This window comes from Herpailurus yagouaroundi, unplaced genomic scaffold (assembly GCF_014898765.1).
Source record: "Herpailurus yagouaroundi ecotype Mexico unplaced genomic scaffold, PumYag 163, whole genome shotgun sequence".
Taxonomy (NCBI): domain Eukaryota; kingdom Metazoa; phylum Chordata; class Mammalia; order Carnivora; family Felidae; genus Herpailurus; species Herpailurus yagouaroundi.
Window position 1 is genome coordinate 63419537 of NW_024412404.1, and position 22839 is coordinate 63442375.

Sequence of the window (22839 nt, forward strand, 5' to 3'; positions counted from 1 at the left end):
AGAAATGACCCCATTGAGAGATTATAACTTCCATTGGCTGATGTTGGCCACTGGGGGCAAAGAAGGCAGATCCATACCATAGAAACACTCTAGCCATACCCACTCGGCAGGGGCAGCAAGAGCCCGAATCCAGAGATTACTAGAAAATCACGCTGGGGAACACAGGGAGAAATTCTGAAATAGACAGTGTTGGGGCCCCCGGGTGGCTCAATCAGTTAGGCATCCGACCCTTGATTCCTGCTTAGGTCATGGTCTCGTGGTTTGTGGGATCAAACCCCCCATCAGGCTTTATGCTGTTGGTGTGGAGCCTGGTTGGGATTATCTCTCTCCCTCTCTCTGTACCCGCCCCCCCCCCAATAAATAAAAAGCATTTTAAAAAATCTTTAAAATAGACAGTGATGATCTGTTCCCCTGGGGCCTTTCAAATGCTGGCTTTTCAAGCAAGACTCCCTTCCCCCTAAATTCCCTTTGAAATCAGAGCGTTTTGCTGCACTACTGTTTCCAACGTTCCCCATATTATAGCATTATCCATAAAACATGAGGAAAACCTGGCCCCAAATAGAGTGATGTGTGTGCCGCTGCTATGGGGCCGGGTGAGGACTGAAGCGTTCTAGTCCTCCCCAGGGTGCTCCGTGACTCAGCAGAGGACTGATGATGAGACAGCAACCACCCCAGAATCTTGAAGGCGTTTTCCAAGCACCCGTCAGCCACTCTTACACCTCTCCTACTTTTAAAGGTCCTAGAAGGCGGGAAAAAAAGGCCACTTCTTTGTCCTAGAAGTTGGGGCCAATGCAGAACCCATCCTCCTGGGCAGCTGTCCCTGAGCCATCTAGCATCTGTTCTGTTCTGCTCCTGTGTGGGTGGCTTGGCCTTCCTGCCTGGTGAGTTCCAGCCTGATTGCCAGAGAATTCCAGCAGAGACGGAAGTCGGTGCTAATGTGAAGTTTTCACAGGACGAGGGCCAGCTGGGTGGGGTGGGGTGGGAGGAGCGAGGGGGAGGATGTGTCAAATGAAGCCGGAAGTCACTTCATAGAAGCCACCCGAGGAAAAGGGCCAGGACCAGGAGCGTCCCAGCTGGACCTGCTTTGTGTCTGCCTTGCACCAACATTTCAGAAGTGCCTCTCCCACCGTGACGTGCCTTGGCCGTACATTTTAATTCCTGCCTTCGATTAAACATTGATCATAATGTGTCACTCCATGATGCTTCATGAAACGAGAATTCTGCCGTTACCTCTGAAAAATTTGATGACAGTCCTCTGCAGAGAAATTGATCAAACAGTGGCTCAATGGCCAGGAAGGCGGACGACTTGTAGGGGGTGCCCGTATCCCGGGCATTAAGAGCTCCAAGGGGGGCCACGATTTAACGAAAACACCTCCGGACTATACCTGCTTCATCCAGAAAATAAAGCAGGGCTCGCCCGACCACATGTTTTGTCCTCTTTACTTGAATGTCAGACCTGCCCGGAGAAGCCTGGGCTTCGTTTGGTTTCTAGAAAATACACATTTTACACTCTTCCCTTCTCCGTTTGCATCAAGGTTAAACTCTATCGTTACTGGACTGGTATAAAGCACAGGACCGATTCTGACCCGGAAATGAGAGAAACCACAGAAGTTCACATGTTCAGAACTCTGGTCCTGAGTTTTTAAAAGACCCATCTCGTGCACCGAATACTTGCATTGGAGGATGCTACGTGGTTTCATTTATTTACCAGCCCTCATTTCCCTAGTGCCAAAAAGTGGGTGCCACTCTGTTCACAGGCAAGTCCAGGAAGCTGTGTAGGGGACATTTGTGGCTTCTCAGATTTGACATTTACAAATAAGCATGCCATTCACATGGACTTGCACATTATAGACGATTTCTGGCTTCCATTCTTAATAGAACCGCAGATTTCTGGAATCAGCGTGTAATGAATGCATTACAAATCTATGCACCTCTCAAGCAATTTTGGCACTGATGTGACTTCTAAATTGTGAGTTCTTCACTTCTGATTCCTGTATTTGCATATCTGTTCAAATCCAAATGATTAAAAAGGAGCTATCAAGGTTGATAGGCCTAAAATTAGACTTGTCTGTTCATTTTGAACGTACACATTAATATAGATGTCTCCACTTCCTATTTTTTTCTGAACCTTCAGTGAAGGAGAATGAGGTCCGTCAACAGTTTGAGACATTTTATTTCTTTTCTTTCCCGAAAGAGTCACTAACAGCATGTAAATCAATCAGTGATGAAAAGCCGCTCCACTCTAGAAACATGTACAGACATTTTTAAAACCACAATTTTAGGAAAGAGTACATTTCTACCAACTAAATTATTGTAGGTGTTTTTAAAAATCAATTTACTTAATGTGACTAATCCATGGTAAAACATATTTGAACACTTGTCTTTAAGCCCACAAATGCATTCTGATTGTGTCATCATTCATGGTAATTTCCCATACATTTAGTCACCAGGAAAATGACTATGAGAAACACTTTTTTTTTTTTAAGTCTTCTTGTTTGTTTAAAAAAGAGTAATTAGTTATTTAAAGGAATTGTGCTATATTTATGGACCCTTCTTTGAAATGCAGTGTGCAGAAATAACACGCCATAAATAATCGCAGGGCTTTTTGAAAAAAAAAAATTACTTTGTTTTCCCACATCTTCAAGGCAGTGGGGGATGTGCAGGACCCATCCTGCCTTTCAAGGGATGGGACACTGGCCAGAACTTTAGGGCTGATATGCTAAGTCTGGCGACATGTGTGCTTTTCAATCATGCCTCAGATAAAATCAGAACCAGAAGGATCCAGTCTGGTTTTTGACAGCTATTTAATCAGTTACTGTCCAGGATACACGATATGGCTGTTCACTTTTTCCAGGAAGCAGCAATTTTGGAACGAGCCGAATAAGGCACATCCACCTTTTGCTTAAGCAAAGACTAAGCCCTGTGACCTTTCTTTGAGAAATGACACTATTGTCAACTAAACCATTGTCGCTGCCGCCTTCAGAGAATTGAGGTCTGTTTGGGAGGTCCCGCCTGCCCGAGCTACTCGCAGAATTACAGTCATGCACATGGCAGGAAGTTAAGACCGCAAAGGTTCAAAGGTGTTTTGGGTTGTTCATTCCAAGCTGGGACCGACCTTTGTGTTCAGTAATTTGAGCACCTCTGCTTTTAAAGAAAGGTACTTGGAAGATAAAACCATGATTCCTTCAAGGCAGATTCTGGACCCCAGGTAACTTCTTGAAAGAATTTTTGTATCCATTTTGCTTCGACTTGATGAGAGCCCTAATTATCCCCACCCCCCTTGAGTGATTAATTGTTGGAAAGGAGAATCCTGCCATCTGGGATGTCAGCTCACCAACAAAGAGTGATTCTTAGGGTGAGCAATGAAACTGTGGCCGTGTTCAAGCCTCTCATTCTCTGGTCTTCCGTAGCATCAATGAAGGTGACTTGCAGATTCAGTTACCTGGCTAGCCTGTGCTGAGGGGCTCCCCATTAGGGACAAATGATGCAATAGCTCCCCAAAAGTATCCAACTGGGCTATTAAGTACTTGGAAGGCGATGCCAGCTGCTCCCTTGAAACAAGGCATGTTCTGGCATCCACACCCTGCTGTGTCTCTCCATAGAATTAGACAAAGAATCTTTCCCTACAGCACAAGAGGGATTCTTTTTCCACCCATATCCTCCACCGTGACCCCCAGTGTCTGGGAATTCTACCTCCCTCTAACAGTAGGTTACAGACACTCAGCTGTATACACTTTTGGGTTCCCACGCAAAATCATTCTCCTGCTACTTAATACGGTAAAGTGATCCTTGGGTCCTAACTCAGGTAGGTGTTGATCTAATGTTTAGATCAGCTATTTGACAGGAACGGGTCAGAAGATATGGTCGCAGCACTTGCTTTATAAAAACACAGTCACTTCTAGCAGGTTTTGAAGCTTAGATAGGCAGGGATGGAGGGGCTGGTAATTAATGCAGGGGTGAGGTGTGGTAACTGCTGAGAATAGAGCCCCCAGTCGCTTAAAGGACTTTCATGATAATTCGTGAACTTTGCTGATCCTTACAAAGCATTAGATTCAACATGTTATTGGAAACAAGCCAATGCATCCTGAGAATTGAAAAGTACCAATTACTGAGCAAGGCAGAGATGACGTACGGGACTAAAGATAGACGGGTTGCTTGAAAATCCATATAAGAGAGTAATTACAGCTCTCAGTCCCATCTGGTGTTTCTGAGACGCTAGACCCCTAAAAGAAAGGACATTTAACTTCTTTTTTTTTTAAAGTTTTTTTAATGTTTTTATTTACTTTTGAGACAGAGAGACAGGGCATGGGCAGGGGCGGGGCAGAGACAGAGGGAGACCCAGAATCCGAAGCAGCTCCAGGCTCTGAGCTGTCAGCACAGAGCCCAACACGGGGCACGAACTCACGGACCGTGAGATCATGACCTGAGCGGAAGTCAGACGCTTAACCGACTGAGCCACCCAGGCGCCCCATGGGGCATTTAACTTCTGGAGCAACTAAACCAGAGGGTCTCAGACTCAAGAGCCTCAGGCACAGAGGGAGATGGGAGTAAAACGTCTTACTCAAACCAGGCAGATGGAAGGAAATTTTAACAAGATGAACACTGAGGCAGGAATCCTTCCCTCTCCCAGGCCCACAACATCACAAGGAGGTTCTATACCCAGGCGGATCACTGGGGCATCTCTCTAAGAAATTTGCTTCCATATCATTTTCTGAGTTGCCATTCAGGGATCAACTCCAAAGTTGCCTTGGTTTTGCCTGTGTGTACGTGCACCACACCCGTGCACACAAAGAAGTTACCAACCAACTTTTTTATTGCCTCACTCCTAAATATGAATGGTTCCACCAAGAATCACTAGATCTTTAATGATAGACCCCAACACGAAAGATGAAGATTGAAATGGTTGAAACATATTAAGTGAACTCAAAGGAAAGAGAGGCAGCGCCGGGTGCAGAAGATAATTTCAAAATAATTATAGTTAATATCCTAAAAGATGTAAGAGAGAATTTTGCAACCATAAAACAAGAACAAGAAGCTATAACAAAGAAGAGTCAACAAATAAGACATTATAAAAAAAACAAGACATTATCGAAAATATCAATGAAAACTAAACACTAAAAACAAAATAAAACAAAACAAAATAGAATAATCGCAACATAAAGTCAAGGAATTCTCCCAGAGAGTAGAACAATAAGGGGGCGCCTGGGTGGCTCAGTTGGTTAAGTGTCCGACTCTTGGTTTCAGCTCAGGTCATGATCTCGTGGTTTTGTAGGTTCGAGCCCCACGTCCAGCTCTGCACTGACAGCCTGGAGTTTGCTTGGGATGCTCTCTCTCTCTCTCTCTCTCTCTCCCCCTCTCTCTCTGCCCCTCCCCAACGTGCACTGTCTCTGTCTCTCTCAAGTACGTAAATCAACTTAAAACAAAAAAGAAAGTCAAACAATAAGAAGAGAGTTTGAATACGACAAAGAAGATAATAAAATAGCAGTCCAATCTAGGATGTGCAACATCTGACTGTCGGGCATTACAGAATGAGTGAGGAGAAAAGAAGAAAGTAAAAATTATTAAAGACAATGGCAATCTATTCTTTTCCACAGGCAAGGGACATGAGCCTCTGGATAGAAAAGCCACTGTGTGTTCCAGGTGATGAACGAAATAGAAGTCTATAATCATGAATCTTCAGGACCCTAAGAACAAAGGGAAGATCTGAAACACTTCAAAGGAGGAAAAAAATAGATCAGACCCCAGGAATCAAGAGTTTTAAATGATTTTCTACTTCTCAGTAGCTTTGGCAGCTGGAGTGTAATGGAAAAATATCCTCAAAATTCTATGTCAAATGATTTCCATCTATAAATCTATACTCAGATAGACTACCAATCAAAATGAAGGTAGAAATTTCAAAATATAAAATTCTCAAAAACATGCTTCCCAACCATCCTTTCTTGTAAAGCAAGAAGAGGGGTCCTACCTTAAAAGAAGTGAATAATCCAAGAAAGAGAAATATATGAGACCCAGAAAGCAGGAGATTCGAGAGAGAAAGAGGAAAAAGAAATTCCCTGGACAATCACAAAGGAAAGACCTTATGAAAATACAAAGCAGGAAGTCTGGTTTAGAGAAATCAATTAAAAGAAGGACTTAAGAAAGACGATTTCTCAGACACATACACAAAATTAGGTAATTTGGTACCTGACAAGTTAGACTTTGTAAAGAATTGTACCTACAAGCCTATAGAACATATTGAAGGAAGGACTTAGATGTTCAAAGAAAACAATGTAAATTTTAAAAACTGAGGCAATTGTTAACTCTCGGAAAAGTACCAATTTACATAGAAGAAAATGTCATCAGACCATTCTGCTGGGTCAGCAGTGAAGGAGAGCTAACATAAATAAAATAGCCAAACCACTGGGAATGAATTTAAATAAAAATTAAGACACTATGGGCTGGAAGATTAGGTATAAGTGAACGAAAATCTCATCTCTTTTGAAAAGAAGACAATAGATAAAGCTAAAAATTGACGAATTGGGAAAAAGCAGTATCTGCATATTATTTCAATGTCGGGGGGAAATTTTAAAAACCAGGCAATAGAGTTTACAAGTTATTACTTGTATGGAGCAGAATAGGGTAGGGGGAATAGGAAAGCAAGTAAGGTCTTGCTATAAGTTCTTTGTATTGCTTCGATTACTTTTTAAATGTAAATTCAAGTTAGTTAGCATACAGTGTAGTCTTGGCTTCCGGAGTAGAACCTAGTGACTTATCCCTTACATATAACGCCCAGTGCTCATCCCAACAAGTGTCCTCCTTAATGCCCATTACCCCTTTAACCTATTCCCCACCCACCTCCCTCCAGAAACCCTCAGTTTGTTCTCTGTATTTAAGAGTCTTTTAGGGTTTGCCTCCTTCTCTGTTTTTATCTTGTGTTTCCTTCCTTCCCCCTTTGTTCATCTGTTGAGTTTCTCAGATTTCACATATGAGGAAAATCATATGATATCTGCCTTATTCTGACTGATTTATTTCGCTTTGCATAATACCCTCCAGTTCCATCCATGTTGTCGCAAATGGCAAGATTTCATTCTTTTCCATTGCTGCATAGTACTGCTTCATAGATACATACTTCGATTACAAATTAATTAAAAAGCAAAAATGAGTGCCAGCCTGTACTTTAGAGTTATGGGAAAACTTCAGAATGCCTAACACAGAAAAAATCAAAAGTAGTCAACTCTGAGGAATAGGGAAGGAAGCCCAGAAGGCGTATGGGGGAGGAGATTTTTATGTTTTGCTTTAACTCGTTGAACATCACACATGTTACTTTAATAAGTAACAAAACCCAAAAACGACGGGATTAAAAATTAACATCTTTAAGTTCATTATAGTACTTTAAAAAATAGATGTCAAAATATCTAGTGATCCAGGGGTGCCCGGATGGCTCCGTCAGTCAGGTTTGGCTCCGGTCATGATCTCGTGGTTTGTGGGTTCGAGCCCCACGTCGAGCTCTGTGCTGACAGCTCAGAGCTTGGACTCTGCTTCAGATTCTGTGTCTCCCTCTCTCTCTGCCCTTCCCCAACTTGTACTCTCTCTGTCTCTAAAAAAATAAATAAATAAACCTGCAGCATTTTCAAGTGACACTTCTGGTCACGACCCTTTCATAGAAAGTGGAAAGGGGCTTTCTCTTCCTTAAAAAAAAATCTAGTAATCCACCAAAAGGAAGATGTCCTATCTAACAAACACTGAAGGCTTACTGAGTGCCAGTTCACTGAACTAAATGCTTTTACATGAATTAACGCATTCGGTGTTTAAAGTGCTAGGGGCGCCTGGGTGGCGCAGTCGGTTAAGCGTCCGACTTCAGCCAGGTCACGATCTCGCGGTCCGGGAGTTCGAGCCCCGCGTCGGGCTCTGGGCTGATGGCTCGGAGCCTGGAGCCTGTTTCCGATTCTGTGTCTCCCTCTCTCTCTGCCCCTCCCCCGTTCATGCTCTGTCTCTCTCTGTCCCAAAAATAAATAAACGTTGAAAAAAAAAAATTTAAAGTGCTAGGAGGTAGTCACAGCCAACTTAACCCCATTTTAATGTATAAGGAGGTTAACATTTAGCAAGGTTCAGTAACTTAATTACTTACGAGCCATAGTGGAAGAAGATTCAAGACTAAGTAATCCCAAACTCAAACACTATGGTTTTTAACCACCATATTGCATTACCCCCCTGCGATCTGAAGTCTCCAACTGGGCTCACGACCCTTCTTTCCCTTGTGTCAGAATGGCAGCAGCAGTGATTAATGTTTGGAAGGCATTTACAGCTAGACTTTCAAGGCTTACATTCCTCTTTTGCTAAAGTTCTTGTTCACATCTTTCATTTATGTTGAAACATGTTTCCCCCTAGAACTCGGATTCTGGGTCTGTGTTAGAGTATAGAGCTGTGTTAGGCTATGAAAAGAAGCTCCAGTTTCGGAAATATGAGCTCTCAGGGAAGAAAAGGTCAGAGACTTGAAAACTCAGTGACATGAAGTCACACAACGGAGCCCCTTGCCAATGCAATTAGGGTTCAGAGCAACATATTTTGTTCGTGGACGTATCCATTACAAACCCTGAGGACAAAACCTTATACCTACCACCCCACCCAAAGTGTACTAAGTCAATAAGATGCAAAAGTTGGACATGTTAAGGAGTGGTGGGGACCAGGGCAATTGGAACTCTCACACAGGGCTGATATGTCAATTGGTGTAATCTCTTTGGAAAGTTATCAATGTGTCATAAATCTACGCATATACATACACTACGAGTAGGCAATTCTACTCCTAGAAGTTCTTCTATCTTCGCCAAAAGATTCGTATAGGATATTCATAGCAACTCTATAGCTAATAGCCAAAATACCGGAAACAGTACAAATATCCACTTATAGGAGGGATGGATAAAACGGCCACATAATGGAATGTATTACAGGAAAAAAAGGAACTATAAGGACTCGTAACACTATAGCTGAATTTCATCAGAAGAAATGTTGAGTGACAGGGGTGCCTGGGTGGCTCAGTCGGGTAAGCAGCCGACTTCGGCTCAGGTCATGATCTTGCGGTTTATGAGTTCGAACCGGGCCTCAGGCTCTGCACTGACAGCTCAGAGCCTGGTGCCTGCTTCAGATTCGGTATCTCTCTCTCTCTCTCTGCCCCTCCCCCCCCCACGCTCTGTCTCTCTCTCAAAAAATACATAAATAAGAAAACATTTAAAAAATTTTTAAAAAAAGAAACATTGAATGACAGATCTCGACATAAAACAGCACACAGTAATGATTGTAGTCATATAAAGTTCAAAACCAGGCACAGTTCATCCATATTTTAAATTACAATAGGGGGTGCCTATGGCTAGGAGGACAGGAGGGCCATCTGGAATTCTCTAATGGGTTGTAACCTTTTGGGTGCTGATGGATGAATGATTCACTGTGAAAATTCACCAGGCTGTATGCCTGACTTGTGGAACTCTTCTGTAGAAATATCAATAGCATTCATCAAAAAATACGAGGCAGAGAAGTCTTGGTACATTTGACACATTCTTAGGCTTGTTTACCATCAGTTTAACCTGAGCGCGTTATAAAATTCCTGGCTTAGAGGAGAAAATAGTGCATATACATATCATTACAACAAGCTTAGGTATCCTTACCTGCTGCAAACTTTTGTCCCAGGTAGCTCTGTCTTTGAGCCTTTGCTCTTTGCAGCCTTTTTTCTTAGCACACGCTTTCTTCCCTCCTGATGCTGCCAACATCACCGCAGCGAACCAACATGGTGCCCTTGCATCATCCTGTCCTCTCCTGTCCCTTCCTCACAGCGTCCTTCCTTCTAGACAGCTCCACGCCCGCACCACTTAACACAGATCCTGGCATACGGTTAGGTGTTGAGTAAATTCCTGTTGACGAAGCATTAACACATGTCCTTCTGGTAACTTGTGAGAACTCTAAAGTGTGGCCAAGGGGGAAGAAAACTCGCAGGAACTGGCATAGCCTTGCTCCGTGCACTTTCATACAGGTGACATCTTGTGAGAATCATGATCGTGGACAAGCCTCGAGGGAAAAGAAACGATCCAGAAGGGTATTGTGCAATCAGAGGTGGAGGAGACAGGTACCGTTGAAAGTGAGGAAGTCAGTTGGTCCTTCTGGGAGTGCTTTCTGGAGGAGTGCTTTTGAACCCGTGCTGAGTGCTCCCACAGCAACCTCTGACGGGTGGAATAAACCTTAAACCTCAGAGACTTTACTCACCCACCCCCGGTTTCTGTGTTCTTACCTGCATAAAGGCAATCACTCTCCCTACCTCGTGCATTACTGGAAAATCTCAAATGAGACCTCTGCCAGGGTGCTTTGTGTGTTCCAAAGGCCAAGCAGATACGATGAATTATAATCTTTTGCTGGCAGCATGGGCTCAGCATCATACCATTAAAAGTAACACGGCAACGGCCAAATAATCCAACAGGTCACACCTAATTAACTGGCAGAGCGTGACTGCCTAATTAGGAAAACCGACATTACTCTAGGTATTACAAAAAGAGAGGATTTAGCACAGGGAATTCAGTGACGAAATGACCGGATAGAAGCGATGTTACAAGGACCCGGAAGGCTGCCACATCTCTGCGGGAGCCCGCAGTCCACGGCCTCTGCTCTCCTGGGCAGGACTCCGGACGCCAGCCTCCGCTGGCCGCCACCTCCCTGGGAAGAACTCGGCGTTCCTGCCACCTGCAGCAGGTGCTCCTGCCAAAGCTTGCAGCTTCCCATAGTTCCCCGCGGCTGCCCCTGACCTACAGCCCCACGTGGGCTGGAGGCACCGCCCGGAACAGAACGGCTCGTGCCTGCCCCTCCCTGATGCAACCTTGCATCGGCAGAAGCGAACAGGAGCCCTGCTTCTGAAGGCTCCTATCCTGGCAGAGCAAAAGCGCAGCTAGAAGTCTAGAAGGGCAGAAGCGTAAGGACTGTGACAGACAGCATCTGGCCCTGTTTTCAATACTCGTTATTTTGGGGGCATCTGGGCGGCTGTCGGTTGAGTGTCTGACTTCGGCTCAGGTCATGATCTTACGGTTTGTGAGTTCAAGCTCCATATGGGGTTCGCTGCTGTTAGCTTAGAGCCTGCTTCAGATCCTATGTCCCCATCTCTCTGCCCCTCTCCTCCCCCCCCCCGTCTCCCTCTGTCTCAAAAATAAAACATTACTTGTTATTTTTAAGAAGTATCCAGCCCTGATCGTTGTAACCACATTGGCATCTAAGGAGAAATGGATCAACAGGTTAGAATTAGCTTTAAAGGTCCTTCTTTCACAAATAAATGGTAAGGATATTTCTGGTTTTGGAGAGGCTTCATTGAGCATAACTTCATCTTAAAATGTGTGCATACTTAGCTCCCAACAAAGCGTTTCCTGTAGAGAAAATCCCACCATCAGCCTGTACAGCACATTGCAAATTTTTCTGCATCTTTTTTTTTTTTTTTTGAATCCCTCACGAAAGCCTTGTGAGAAATGGCATCTGTTACGGATGCAGGCATCTGAGGCTGGGGGAGGTTGAGGGACAGGTTCTGGCGGCGGGGATGGTCGGTAGCCTGAGCGTTGAAGGTGATTCACCTGCTCCCCTGACCAGCGTTCTTCTCTCTGCAATGCCTGTGAAGCAGTCGGGTACAGCAACCAGAGGAAGCTAGACCGTGTGGGCAAAGAAGCCAGACAGCTAGACCCGATCTGTACCGACTAAGTAGGGTGTCTGGGACCCAGCGCCCCTGTGATGCCTCAAGGTGCCTGAGCCAACCGTGAGCGGATGCCCTGCTCCGCCATGCCCAAGAGACACACAACTAATTATCATCGTGTAATTGGATTGGTTCCGTTTTTTTTAATGCAATTCTCTATAGATGTGTAGCCAAACTAAACAGATGTTGGGTGTTTGCCTCCATGTCTGCCGAGCTGCGTTCCGTGAGGAACCTTCTAAAGGTAGCTGAAGACACAGGGGATGGTTCTAAAATGCTGAGGAAAATTACTTCTTTTCCACCAGGCCCTGGGAGAATCTGATAGAAACTGAGCAAATGCTCCGCCATCGGCTGGGAAGAAGGCAGTGCCTGGAATGGCATAGAGTTCGGGGTGGAAGTTCTTCGGGCGCAGTGCACTTCACGTCAGTTCCAGGTCATCATAGACGGTGCTCGAGCCGAGGGGGGCACAGGGAACCTGCAGATGAAGTCCACGGAGGTCAGAGGGTGTAAGCCCTGGTTACCAATCCGCTCCAGAAAGCACTGATGAAATTGATGAAACTGCAGAAATACGAAGGTTTTAAAAAATACTATAAGCAAGCAAACTCCAAGGGGGTAACCCCTGAAAAATGCTCCAATTATGGAAAGCGCAGCAAGGGGATGAAAAGCCAGCATCATCCATCCGATACGTGGATGCGGCAAAAGCTAAGGACCAAATTACAGGCAGCCGTCGTGTGGAAATGGGAACACCCTTCCGCCAGCCACGTGTCCCAGAAAACCAATTACACAAACAAGTACATGAAATAAATGGAATTTAACATATTCGTATTATACTATATAATGTGTCTTTAATCCAATAGTTTAATCTAATTTAATATATTATTAGAATATATAAGAAGTAATACATATTTTATTATAGGTTACCTAACATATGAATATAACAATTGTGTTGTATGTTGTATATGCTGTTCCATATATGTGATTGCAACATTAATATATTAATATATAATTAATTTGATATTTATAACAGTTACTCTTTAATAAAGATGTATGAGCACTAAACAGGTGCTTCTCATGCTCACTTGCCCTTCACGACCCGGTGAAGCAGATACTATTATTCACAGGGAGAATGAGGCTCAGAGAGGTTTGCTAACTTAGGCAAAAGAACAGAGGAAGGAAATGGGTTCCAAGACAGGACCGCCTACCTCCAGGGTCCACACTCTTAAATGCTAATTTCCTTGCCACTTAAGCAACATCTGGGCTCTGCAGCCTTCGTGGAATGAGCATTCGTGGCTCCTGCTCTGAGTCGGGAAAGAACAGTAAGAGGCAGTCTGAGCCTCAGCAGGATCTGGAAAACCACTCAGGCCTTCCTCATTTCCAGAGGGGCAGCAAACGTCTCTGTGTGGCCCCTCAACAGACCAGACGATGACGCCAGAGAAACTGTGCCCTTCCCCTGGGTGTTTCAGATCATTTCCACCTGCATCTCAGGAGAGGCGCCAGGAGCCCAGCCCCTTCTGTCCGCCTGTGTGTGCTGCTGTGCAATGCAACACTGAACCAAAGTGGTCAGGAATTAGGGGACCTTGATCAAGCTTGAGAAATAAAATGACAAGAAATTGAAAATAAAATGATTTTGTGATGTTTCCTCAATGCAGGACGTAGCCAGAATTGCATCGGGGAGAAGCAAGGAGGGAGTGGAAAAGCCCTACTAGTCAAGAGCATCTTAAGCTCTATTCTAGTCTATTACGTGCATGTTACTGTAAACATTTCATAGGAAAAAGAGGACTTCAATGCTCACACAAGTGGCAAGTTAGAGTTGTAAACAGCAGGTCTCATTTATACAGACCTGATCATTCACACCCGAAGCTTGGATAGGGACTCTGCCCAGCCAAGGTCACACAGCGGGAAGGGAACAAACCAGACAGAAACTCCAGTCCACTGACTCCCAGGCACTTCCTGCCCCCCCACACGAAGCTGGATGCCCTTAGCTTCATAGTCAGTGTAACTTTACATTCATTCCAAATACATTATTCTTTAAAAAAAAAAAATCAACAGAATATTCATGGTGTTTAATTCCAACAAGTCTTTCTCTCAAATAAAATTTCTGTACCTATTATAACGTCCTCTGTATTTACTAGAATGTTTTTTAATTTCAATAGAATTATCATGAAAATTGGCATTATAATTTTTAATTCAAATATTAAAAATGTAAAAGAAAACTTTATGATAAAACCAACTTAACCACTTTGTAAGACATCTTTCTAGAGGAAAGGTTATATCCTTAAAATTTCCATTCAAAAATATCTTTATTGATGGCTATGGATTCTGAATATTTCTTTCCTCTTAACTATTTCACTACTTTCTAACAAGGAAATAATGGAAATTAAGCTACCTATTATGGGACATAAATGAGAGGTTTTTCTTAACAAACGGGTCTACTTGAGGAAATAGACTGTGACTTCCCACTAGATGGCATTACAGCCACATAATTAAGGACAGGACCGCTCCCAAGAGGACTGATCAACACACAAAGCCACCATGTGGTTACAAAGAGGGTGACTTCATTCTTACCTCAGCTGATTGCAGTTTGCTGTCTATTTATTGGCTACAATGAAGACAAGGCATACTCATTACAAAAGAAAAAAAGTGTTAGGAAAAAAATAAAACAGACTAGTGAAGAGAAAAGTATGCACCCTTACTTGCCACCCTAAGAACAATAATTGATACGTCTTGTGCCAGGAAATATGCAAAGTGTTTTACATGCTTGATTTCATTTTGCCCCAGTGGAGCAGGGAGGGCCTGGGACCCGGTTACTACCGCTCTGAAGATAAGGAAACTGAACATCGAAGTCAACTCACTCAGGCTCACACAGTAACTGAGCAAGACCAGGATTCAAGCCTGAGTCAATGTGACACTTCGGGCTGGCCCGTCAAACGCAGCCTGATTGCCAAAGCCAACCACCGTTGACATCGTCCTGCTCCGCGTCTACAAGTATACGCCTGTCTACAGAGATACAAGGCAAAAGTGTTGCCGTAAAACCTAGAACATCCTTATGTGATCCCGGTGGTTGCCATAACTTTTAACATTCAAGTAACCCTATGCAAATTCTATGGCACCTACTTACTACATCTATGCATGAAAGGAAATAAATATCGCACAGTGAAGTTACCAAGTGTGTTTTCCAGCTTTGTGCCTCTCAGTATAGTCAAGGCTTTAAACACACGTGGGATGAGACGAGAGGAATCTATCTGCCAAAAAGGCAACAGACCACACGGAGGAAAGAGACATTTCAAGTGACTTTATAGCATACTCCCTTGACTGTACTTCACGAACGAGATATATTTTAAGGATAAAAAAAAAGAGCTCCAAAGAAACCTTAAATCTCATTCAGTAGTTGTTCTATTAGTAATTATGGTGGTATAGTTGTTCAAAACCATAGAAGTACACTGTGAAATAAAGCCAGAAGTAACTACGTTGATATTATCAGGAATCAGGTTTCCAAGAGAAATGAGACACAGGTATAGAGTAACAGCTTTAAAAAAAAAAAAAAACCCTGTAAGTTAAATTCAAAGAAGAAGTATATTAATTTGTGATTTTTCAAAAATATATTTCCTAGCTCTGTCCACTGAAATTTCTAGAAACAATGTTATCCCTTCCCCAAGAAGCCATTCTACTCCCTATATTTAGGATTCTTACACTATTGCCTCTAAAAGGGTACCAGTGGGTCCACGGGAGAAATAGATCATTCAAGATCTGGGTCAGGGAATGTACCAAATGATCCTGGGACATCTTGTGTTGGAAAGAAAGGAAACGTTCAAAGACTAGCAGGGCCATGTCAAAAGGACACAGTGGCCAGTTCAAAGGAACTCCCAATGTTCCAGTTTGGGGACAATATAAGCATCACAAAAATAATTAGAATTTATGAAAACATTAAGTACGTAAAAATTCCTGACTCCGTGGTGGTACTCCAAAAAAGAGAAACCCAACAAAATTTGTTGTTTCCAATTAGGAGGACTGCTTCACTGACACCTGACTCGTAAAATTGATCAATAAAGAGAAAGAATCACATTTTCGTTTTTGCCTTTTAAATAGGAACTATAGTTCGGGGAAACCACATAAGTCCAGTTGATGACAGAAAGCTCTATTTTACAGAAAAATGACAGGTAGCTAATGTCAGTGGAGTGACCAGATTAGAAAATTTCCAGGTTGCAACACCCAATGGTGTCACTGATTCAGGTAGTGACCACAAATGAAAAATAGGATCCCCAGCAATTCTCACCTAGGGATCCTTTTACCAGAGGAACTGGATTTTTTCTTGTACTGGAGCATCACTCCACGGATTAGTTCTTAACTTCCTTTACAATGGGGAGCTCGAGCTGTCACTTCCTTAACCCAGTGATCAAAATCAGTCAGTGATAAGGGACCAACCTGGCGTTGTGTGCCTTTGGACGTGATGGGGTAAAACGACTTAAACAGAATCTATACCAACCTTGAAACTTAACTTCCAGCATAGATGAAATGTAGGGGATATGTTATTACTGGAGGAAACAATCAAACAAATCCAGATTGGAGGACCTCCCACACATCAACTGGACTGCTCTTCTCAAACAGTCAGCACCTTTAAATAAAAGCTTTGGGGAAGGGAGGCAGGAGGTAGAGACTGGGGAAGGGAGGCAGGAGGTAGAGAATAAAAGAAACTGAAGGCACGTCACTAATACATGAGAGCTCTCATGTGTACACATTCTGATTTGAAAAGGAAAAGGCTAATGAGTTATTTAGGGAACAATGGGGAAATTTCAATATGAAGTGTTTATTAGACAATATGATGGGATTACTGGCCATTTATTAGCTGTGATTATGATATGGTGTGTTGGAGACTGTCTTCTTTTTTTTTTTTTTCAACGTTTATTTATTTTTGGGACAGAGAGAGACGGAGCATGAACGGGGGAGGGGCAGAGAGAGAGGGAGACACAGAATCGGAAACAGGCTCCAGGCTCTGAGCCATCAACCCAGAGCCCGACGCGGGGCTCGAACTCACGGACTGCGAGATCGTGACCCGGCTGAAGTCGGACGCTTAACCGACTGCGCCACCCAGGCGCCCCTACTGCCTTCTTTTTAAGACGGATGCTGACATGTTTAAGAGTAAAGGATCAAAAGGTTTATCATCTACATCTAAAGGCTTCAACAACAAAATACCCACGTACACAGAGGTGAAGCAAAGACAGCAATAATTTACAAACTTTAATTCAACATTCTTGTCTGGAATAAAAGTTCAAGTATATAACATGTTAGAGTTTTAAAATCCGTCAGATGTAACTTATTTATTATATTTCAGTATAGCCAGGTCTTTCTTTAATAATTGGAAACTAGGGTATATCTGGAGAAAAAAATATCATGACTATAAAACCTTTCTTCAGTTACCTATCAAGAATATAGAGAACATAGTTGAGTGTATTTAACTTTTGGAGAGAGACAAATGCTAGCCTCAAGATTCATTCCCTAGAACAGTGGATGATTGATTAATTGAGAGCGAGAGAATACCAACAGATAGTATAAAGCAACCGATCACTACTTAATGCTTACATGTTTTACACACATGATGTCGTGTAGTCTCCACAGGAACTCGTGATATGGGTACTATTGACTCCCCTGTGCAGATGAAGAAACTGAGGCTTGCGGCGGGGGGGGGGGGGGGGGGGGGCGGGGGCTAACAGTCTACCTGTTCAGGTTCTTGGGGCTACAGCCAACACTCCGATCCCGGTCTATCTGTAGCTGAAGTTCTCACCTTCTACATAATTTGCCTGAAAAAAAAGTTTGGGCAATCTGCACAGCCCTAATGTTGCTTTAATCTTTTCAGCTAATAATTTCAGGTATGAACCACCACAGGGTGGTGATGACACAGGTTATGTATTAATTGGGAAACCTAATAAGTCAAAGCACATCACAGCTGGGGAAAAAGGAACTCAGAAGTAGAATCACTGACCTAAGGTCTGTAGCTGGAGGCCAAGGTTGGGTTGACTCCCCGCCAGGGCTCCTGGCCACAGTGGCCCCTGGCCTGACCCCTTCTAGTGTGAGGAACTGGAAATCCATACATAATTCCAGAACTTGGGGCATTCTTTGGAAGACAAGGACGACAAAAGTCAAGGACAGCTTTTGTGGTTGCCGTAAATGATCCATTCAAAGACCCCAAAGTCCCTGGAGTTCTCTCCAATTTCAAATGTTTTAAAAAGTTAAGTAGACACCTCCAACCAAGTGGTGTCCTACAAACCAGCCTTGAACAAAAGTGGATGTGCCTTTCTCGGAGTCCCATACAAGGGATGGTGAGGCCCTGGGGAGGCCCAGGCCCTGTGAGAAGGGGGGGTCCTCCTTCTCACTGCAAAGGGGAGTCACTGAATTAGAATGACAGGGTCTTGTTTGTCTTTGCTTTTGTCTCAAGTTTTCTCTTGCGTGTGACAAATTGCCATAACTTAGCAGCTTAAACAATAGGTCAGGTGTAGGATGGTGTTCTGCTGAGGCTTAACTCAAGGTGTTGGCTACTGTGTCCGGAGCCTCCGACCTCTTCCCAGGTCATTCCCGTCACAGACAGAACTCAGTTCCTTGTAGGACTAAAGTCCCTGCTTCCTGGATGGCTTCAGCCTGGGGCGCCTCCCAGCTGCTAGAGGCTGCTTCCAATGCTCATGTGTGAAAGGGGATTAATTCCGTTTGGGACATGTTGAGTTAGAGAAGAGGACATCCAAATGGCTGACCAAAATGGCAGAATCTTTAGTGAATTCAGGAGTTCTCAATTGGGGGTGATTTGGCCCCACAGGGGACAGTTGGCAATGTTATAAGACATATCTGGTTGTCCCAAAAGAGGGGAGACTGCCACCATCCAGGAGCGAGACATCAGGGGTGCCGCTAACCATTCTACGGTGCACAGGCCAGCAAAGAATCATCCAGGCCATTGTCAGTAGTGCTGAGTCTGAGAAACCATACATTACTGGCTGGTACTTAAACCCCCAGAGTGAGGAGACGAGTGGTCCTAAAACAGAGCTCTAAGAGGAGGGCAGGCTAACCCAGGGCCTGAGAAAAAGCTGGGAAATGGGAGAGGCAACCCAGAGAACAGAGTCGAAAGCAGGTAGAGAAAGGGGGGTCGGCTCTGGAAAACCTCAAGAGCTGCTGAGGGTCAAGCAAAGAGGAGTAAAAGTAATCACCTGATTCAGGGAGACAGAGGCCGCTGGAAACTGTGCCTGGGCTGAGTGAGCCGTGTGGCCTCCAGCCTGGAGGACTGAGCAGCCAGCAGAGGCAAGGGAGAAGCCAAGAGAGGGAACAGCATCTGGAGAAGAGAAGACGCTTGTCCGCACGGAGAGGACTAAGGTCTGTAATGCGCTGGTGGAGGAGGGGAGGGGAGTGACCACAGAGGGAGGGCTCAGGGAAAAGAGTGAGCACAAGAATTGGGGAGCACGGCACCTCTCACTCGGGGCCCTGCCAGGGGCACCTCCCTAAACGGTCCACTTCAGGTGGTCCTCGTGCCCCACCTGGCCCCAGTCCTGCTAGGAGAGAGATCGCTGTGACAAAGAGGGACGGACACCTTTCCCACTGTGGCCAGAAGGAAGGTGTGTTGAGCTGCAGGGGGGCTCGGAAGTTTTGTGGAGGGATGTTGGGGAGACGGGTCCTCGAAGTAGGCAGTGGGGTCACTTTTGAGAATAAAAGGGAAAAGAGGCCAGGGGGTTGAGGAAGGGGTCTAGGTCTGTCAGTCAGGAATCCCGGGCAGGGCCAAGGGCCCAGGGGGAGCTGGGTACTCGGAAAATGAAGACTTTTCCTTCTTATTTCAATTCCCAGGAGGGTTTTGGTTGGTTCATTTTTTTTTTTTTCCTCTTGGAAAAATTCTCATCAGATTTCCATCCAAGTCTGGCTCAAGTGTTAAAACATTTCTTCCCCCAAATGACTGTATTCTATCTACTGATACTCATTTTATGAGGCCAATCTGTCGAAAGATGCGGAAACTATTATAGTCAATAGAGATGGAATGTAACATTGGGCTCAGAAAGCACAGAACAGTGATTAAAATGGGGGCATTCCTGTACACATTGCAATGATTTTTCTAAAGCGAAATTGAGAGAAATTACATGAAGGTTCATCTGATCTCCTTCGAAGTCCTGAAACTCACAAGCGTTAAAGAATTACAATATTAACAGAAACAGAGGCTATTAAAATTAAAGGGGATTTGGAAAGAGCTATCATCTTTTTTTTTTATTCCTTTTCATTGTAAGAGATGAGCCACGATGTTCTTTAAAATTCAGTATCTCCGATTTTATTATTACAGTAATGCAGTTAACTGCGATAAAATTAATGCTTCCTCCCAAATCACAAGCCTCCACCAAGATAAATGTCTTCTACATTCAGAGCCTTGGCCAATCCAATCCCTCCCTTTCCCCCTTCCCTCCCTCCCTCCCCCCTCTGAGCAGAAGCTTCCAGACTCCTCTACAGAAGCTAAACATCTAAAGGCAAGGACCGACCATAGGTCCCATGGATGCAGGCTGTACCCCCACACGGTTGCGGTTCTGATCTGGACGCTCTTTCTCCATTACCCCCATAGTTTGGGTCAAGACCGAGCTGTGTGGCCTCTGGGATGCCCCAGCCTCATGACACACGGTTTCTGGAAAGCTGTCTCCTAACCGGTAGCCATTGCAAAATGTCAGGTGTGGAAACCTGCTTAGACTCTCAGCCAGCTAAGTGTTGTTAAGGAGGGCAGGAAGGGTGTGTGCGCGCTGAGACCCAGTTTGCTCCATGGCGAACACATCTGAGTTGCACCTTAGAAGATATTCGCTGATGGAAAGACTTCTTTTTTCTTTAAGCTGCAGCTTGCCGCATCCATGGAGAGCAGTCCAGGTTTAAAATTGGGAGGACGTACTGCAAAACGCTAAGCTTAGAGGCAGATGGTTCTGGCTGCTGTTTTTTGTTTTTGTTTTTGTTTTTAGTTTATTTATTTTTCACACAGTGAGACAGAAAGAGAGAGAGACAGAGCCTGAGGGGAGGGGCAGAGAGAGGGAGACAACAGAATTCAAAGCAGGCTCCAGGCTCTGAGCTGTCAGCACAGAGCCCGATTCAGGGCTCGAACCCACGGACCTGAGCCGAAGTCGGACGCTCCACGGACCTAGCCACCCAGGCGCCCCTCTGGCTGCTGTTTTTGATGGAGGCAAGAAAAGCAGGTGGTGTTTTCGATCCTGAGTACTCCCATCCCCCCTCAGCTGTCCCTGCAGCTATGAGGGGGCCGTGGACCCCCACAACCTGTACTCCTTTAACAACAATTAGAAATCTTTGGGGAAGGCGGAGAAGGGCAGGCGAGTACATACTGGCTAAGGAGCCCACCTCAGTGAACCAGCTCCAGCTTCTTCCCTGTCACTGGTTGAGAGACCAGAGTCCCCGGCTTCTACCTTCTAGAAGCCTTAACAACCCCTTGAACCGCCTTTAGGTCACCCATCACTTAAAGGGCAGTTACTTTTAAGTGGAGAGGCCTCTGTGGCAATAGGGGGACTCTCTCTTCTGCCCTTTGTTAAAACCTGACGAGAATTGGTTGTTTTACATAAAATTTGCAATTACAACCTGAGGCCTAAGGCCACACCGACCTTAAATGGCTGACTCAAACTGGGACCCATAATTCCAAAGTGCAGATCTTTTCCTCCATCCATCCTCAGCCCCAATCCCCGGCCCTCCCCCCTCCTCCCCCTCCCCACCACCAAGAAAAAGGAAAGGAGACAGGCGGTGGGATTGAAACTTTGGTCTGTTAAATGAATTTCAGTGTATCTGCTTTGATGATCCACAGACCCCGATGGAACTCATCTCAATGATGGGCTCTAACATGGCAGGTGCCGAATTTCCTGGCGACAGGGCCCACCCACTCTGCCCGAACCTTGATCACCGGACGGGAACGTTGGCTTCTCCAAGCGACGGCAGGGAGTGGAACTCGAGTCCCGGAGGCCTCCGCCCTTTCCCAAACACCCCGCCCTATGGGGCCTGGCGCCCCGGGGAGCCCGGAGAGCCGGTGGGGAACTGGGAGGCCGGGAGCCAGGCAGCACGGGGAGCCGGGAGGAGCCGGAGTTGGGGCAGACTCAGCCGGGGAGACTGGCGAGTTTAGGGGCGCGGAGGGAACTGCAGCACGGGTTTGTGATGTTGGGCGCACACAGACGTCCCCGTCTTTTCCGAGTCCCAAGAAAGCCAGTGGAGGGTTTTGCTAACCACTCACCCTGTCTGTGCCTGAGGCCACTTGCGGGAACAAGCGGCGGGGGCGGCGGGGGCGTCCGGATCTTCCAGTGTTTCAACTCTTACCCCGGTCTGGTTTGTCTCCGCGCGTTTTTCGCGCGGGGACTCCGTAGGACTCCAGTGCCACTGTCCTGGCCCAGCCAACCCTGGCCTTGGGCCCTCGCGTCTTTCACCGCGGCGACTTTCCTCGTGGTCCCAGCCCCTAGACATCCATGGGCTCCATCAAGACCCCTGGCCCAGCACAGCGGCCCTCTGCTCCCCGTGGCCCCAACGACACAGGGGCCTGGATGAGGAGATTCTGCAGGGACAGGGTGCCCCGTGGTCGAGCAAGGAGGCCGCGCGTTCGACTGGGGGCCTGCGAGAGACGTGGGGTCTGGCAAGGGGCCAGGGCAACCGGGACTGAGGGGACCTAGAGGCCAGATGAGGCGGGGATAGGTGAGATCCCTGGGGACTCTGGTCCGGGGCTCGGGTGCTCCTAAGCCGGGGGCACTAAGTGGCGTCAGGACCAGGGAGGGGCTGAAAGCTGACCCCGGGGCGGGGACCGCCCGGGGGTGCCACTCTTCCGACGCTGTCTGTCGGGGGAAGGGAGGGGGCTCGCCACGCACACTCACCCGGGACTGCCCCCCCCCCCCAACGGCATTTAAAGGGCGGAGGGCGGGGCCCCGCGGGCCGCACCGGGGAGCGGCGGGCAGCCAAGCTGGATGGGGCGCCCATGAGCTTCGGCGCCGAGCTTCCCGGCCAGGCCCGGGAACGGCCGGACATGGCCTCGTACCGCGACGGCTCGGGTGCGTGTCCCGTCCCGCACAGCCAGGCCGGGGCCACCGCGCACCCCGTGGCCTACGCGCGCGCCGATCTGGGCGCGGGAGCCGGGGCCCAGTGCCCGTGGCTGAACGCGCCGGCTCTCAGCCCCGCGCCCT

The 22839-nt window shown here is 46.0% G+C and overlaps 1 protein-coding gene across 1 annotated transcript in view; it reads left to right on the plus strand.

Annotated features, from left to right (window-relative positions):
- The window catches only part of FOXI2 (forkhead box I2), a 102588-nt gene that overhangs the window by 76609 nt on the left and 3140 nt on the right, over positions 1-22839 (plus strand). Inside the window, exon 2 of the mRNA XM_040486935.1 lies at positions 22569-22839. Coding sequence (XP_040342869.1) covers positions 22569-22839 — 271 coding nt within the window. The remainder of the gene's footprint in view (positions 1-22568) is intronic.